A 2,469-nucleotide genomic window follows, 5' to 3' on the forward strand; every position below is an offset into this window, starting at 1 on the left:
AGAATTACTATTACACAGAGCCCCAAACTGTCAGGAAATGAAGGACCTGCTAAATTAACCTGGGGTTCCTACATTACCTTAAGTTAAAAGGATAGATTCTCATGGACACTTATCTAGATTTCTCTGAAAAAGATCCGCACAGCTTTCAACCTAACTTCACCTTCCCATACATTCCTAAGGACCCCTAACAGGCCTTCAGCTCCAGTTAGCTGGTTTGAGGCTATACCCTTGAACTGCCAGAGGGCAGAATCCAGCAGCTCACGCTCAGCTGTAAACATCCACAATCCTAGTGATGGTGATGGTGGTTTTTTTTTCTTTAGTAAAAAATAGAGACATTTAAGAAGTCATCTGAATCTCTATTTAAAATCCTTGTAGAAACCATGTGATGCAGAAATAAGTCCACCTTGCTTTGACTTTGAAAATATTTTATTTGAATAGTAAATAGTTATACAGTTGAAACAGTTCTATTGAAGCTTTCTATAAATAGCTAACAATTAAGAAAATAATGTATGTAGAAAAGAGATTGCATTTAAAAGTAAGAGCTGTCAGTTGTACAAGGGCCTCAGGGGCCCTCCAAGCAGAATAAAATGGTAGGTTGTCTGTAATTTGCTCAGATAGGTAAAAAAGTTAAAACTTTTAGCAGATTCCTTTAGAAAAAGGCTCTCTTCTAAAATGCACAGTGAAATGTCGAGAGTGGCAGGGGGGGAAAGCATATAAAAAAAAAAAGGATCTGCAATCAAATAATATCTTAATCTTCATAATTAATATAAATAAATAAAGAATAAATAACAATTACTCATAAATCAACATATACATTTAGAGGGAACTCATACAGCCCTACCTCAATAAAGGCGATCCAACCAAAAAGTCTTACGTGAAATATTGAGGCAGTTTCTATAGCAACTTCTGAAAATTCCCTCCCCCCCAAACAGTCCCAAACAGACAACAGTTCAAGGCATTTGTGGCTATACTAAAGAAAACTCTTTTTTAAGCAATTTGATTTGTTCACATACAAAAAGGTAAAGCCAGACTCCAGCAGTTCACAAGCCATAATAAAGCTAATCGTGTGGGAAGTTCAATTTACAGCCTGTGAAATATAAAGGCATTTATTCCTCAAGATTCACCCAAAACAACCCGTACGCTACATACATAGAGAGCAGAGATTGGTAGGCGAGAGCAAATCGCATTTCTAGATCATGAACACAACGAATACTAGCAAGAAAAACAGCTTTCCACTCCAAGGGGAGGCTTCCAACCACGAGACAAACGCGTACAGCTTTTCTTCCTTGTACAGAAAGAGATTGGTTCCTGTTGCGCCAAGGGGTGGGGGTAGGGGACACAACAGGGGGTGGGGGTCCAAAGGAAGTCACAACGAGAGGGCTGGGTTACCGTCAAGTCACATCGAGAGAAGCGGAGACAACACTTTCACCGGGAGTGGGCGCCCCAGGAGTGGACGCGGCTTCGGGGCGCGCAAGGCGCACTCTTTTCGTGGGTCTCCAAGCGAAGGCACAGTTCAGGGGGCCGGGATGAAGGGCTCGCTCTAGCAGGCCGGGCGCACGGGCACCTGCAGGAGGATCACCTGTCTGTTCTCGGACGGGTGGCACTTGTTGATGTGCCTAGTGAGGCCAGGCGAACTGTAGAAGGTGGCCGGGCAGTACTTGCAGGGGAACACCTGGGCAGCGTGCAGCAGGCGCAGGTGGCGCTCCTGGGCGCCCTTGCTGGGGAACGTCTCCCCGCACACCGGACACAGGTGGCACTCGGCGGACGCACTCAAGCCCAGCACGCCGGCCGCCTCGCCGTCGCCAGCCGCCTCCTGCGGCGCCTTCTCGTCGGGCCCCGGGTACAAAGCCAGTAGGTCCTCGGCCGGGGGCGCGGGTGGTGTGCCCTTGGCCTGCAGCGCCTGGTGGTGAGCCAGCAGGTGCTTGCGCAGATAGGCCTGGCGGCGGAACTTCTTGGCGCAGTGGTGGCACTCGTAGAGCCCGTCCTCGGAGCCCGACTCCGACACGCCGCCGGGGCTCGGCGTGTCGCGGTCGCTGCCGCCTCCCGTTGACTCTCGCGCCTCAGCCCTGGCAGCCGTTTCGGGCTCCGACGCGCGTGCGGCTGCGGGCGCAGGGCGCGGTTTGTGCCAGCGGCGGTGAGAGGCCAGATTGGCTGGGCAGCTGAAGACCTTGGCGCACTCGGGGCAGCGGTACTCCACGCGCACGATACGCGAGCACTTGTGCTGCGCCAGCGCGAACGGGTCGGCGTACTCCTCTTTGCAGAGCTGACAGATGAACTCACCCAGCGGCCGCGCCGCGCCCCCCGCACGGCCCCGTGGCGCCTCTACCGGGCCCTCCTTGATCTTGAGCCCCAGCACAGGCGACGTGGTAACCTCGTCCTCGAAGTGCAGCTTGCGGATGGCTTTGGGCTTCTTGGAGCCCGGGGCCTTAGCTACCTTGGCGGGGGGCTCGGAGGCAGAGGCAGGGGGCG

General features: G+C 52.2%; 1 protein-coding gene across 1 annotated transcript; it reads right to left on the reverse strand.

Annotated features, from left to right (window-relative positions):
- Positions 1-414: 414 nt before the first annotated feature.
- On the reverse strand, positions 415-2,464 carry INSM1 (INSM transcriptional repressor 1; the record flags this gene model as incomplete). Its single annotated transcript, XM_006922002.2, has 1 exon — positions 415-2,464. A coding segment is annotated over one exon (924 nt), but the record flags the coding sequence as incomplete, so codon positions are not given.
- Positions 2,465-2,469: the final 5 nt, after the last annotated feature.

The sequence above is a fragment of the Pteropus alecto genome, unplaced genomic scaffold (genome assembly GCF_000325575.1).
Source record: "Pteropus alecto unplaced genomic scaffold, ASM32557v1 scaffold45, whole genome shotgun sequence".
Lineage (NCBI taxonomy): Eukaryota > Metazoa > Chordata > Mammalia > Chiroptera > Pteropodidae > Pteropus > Pteropus alecto.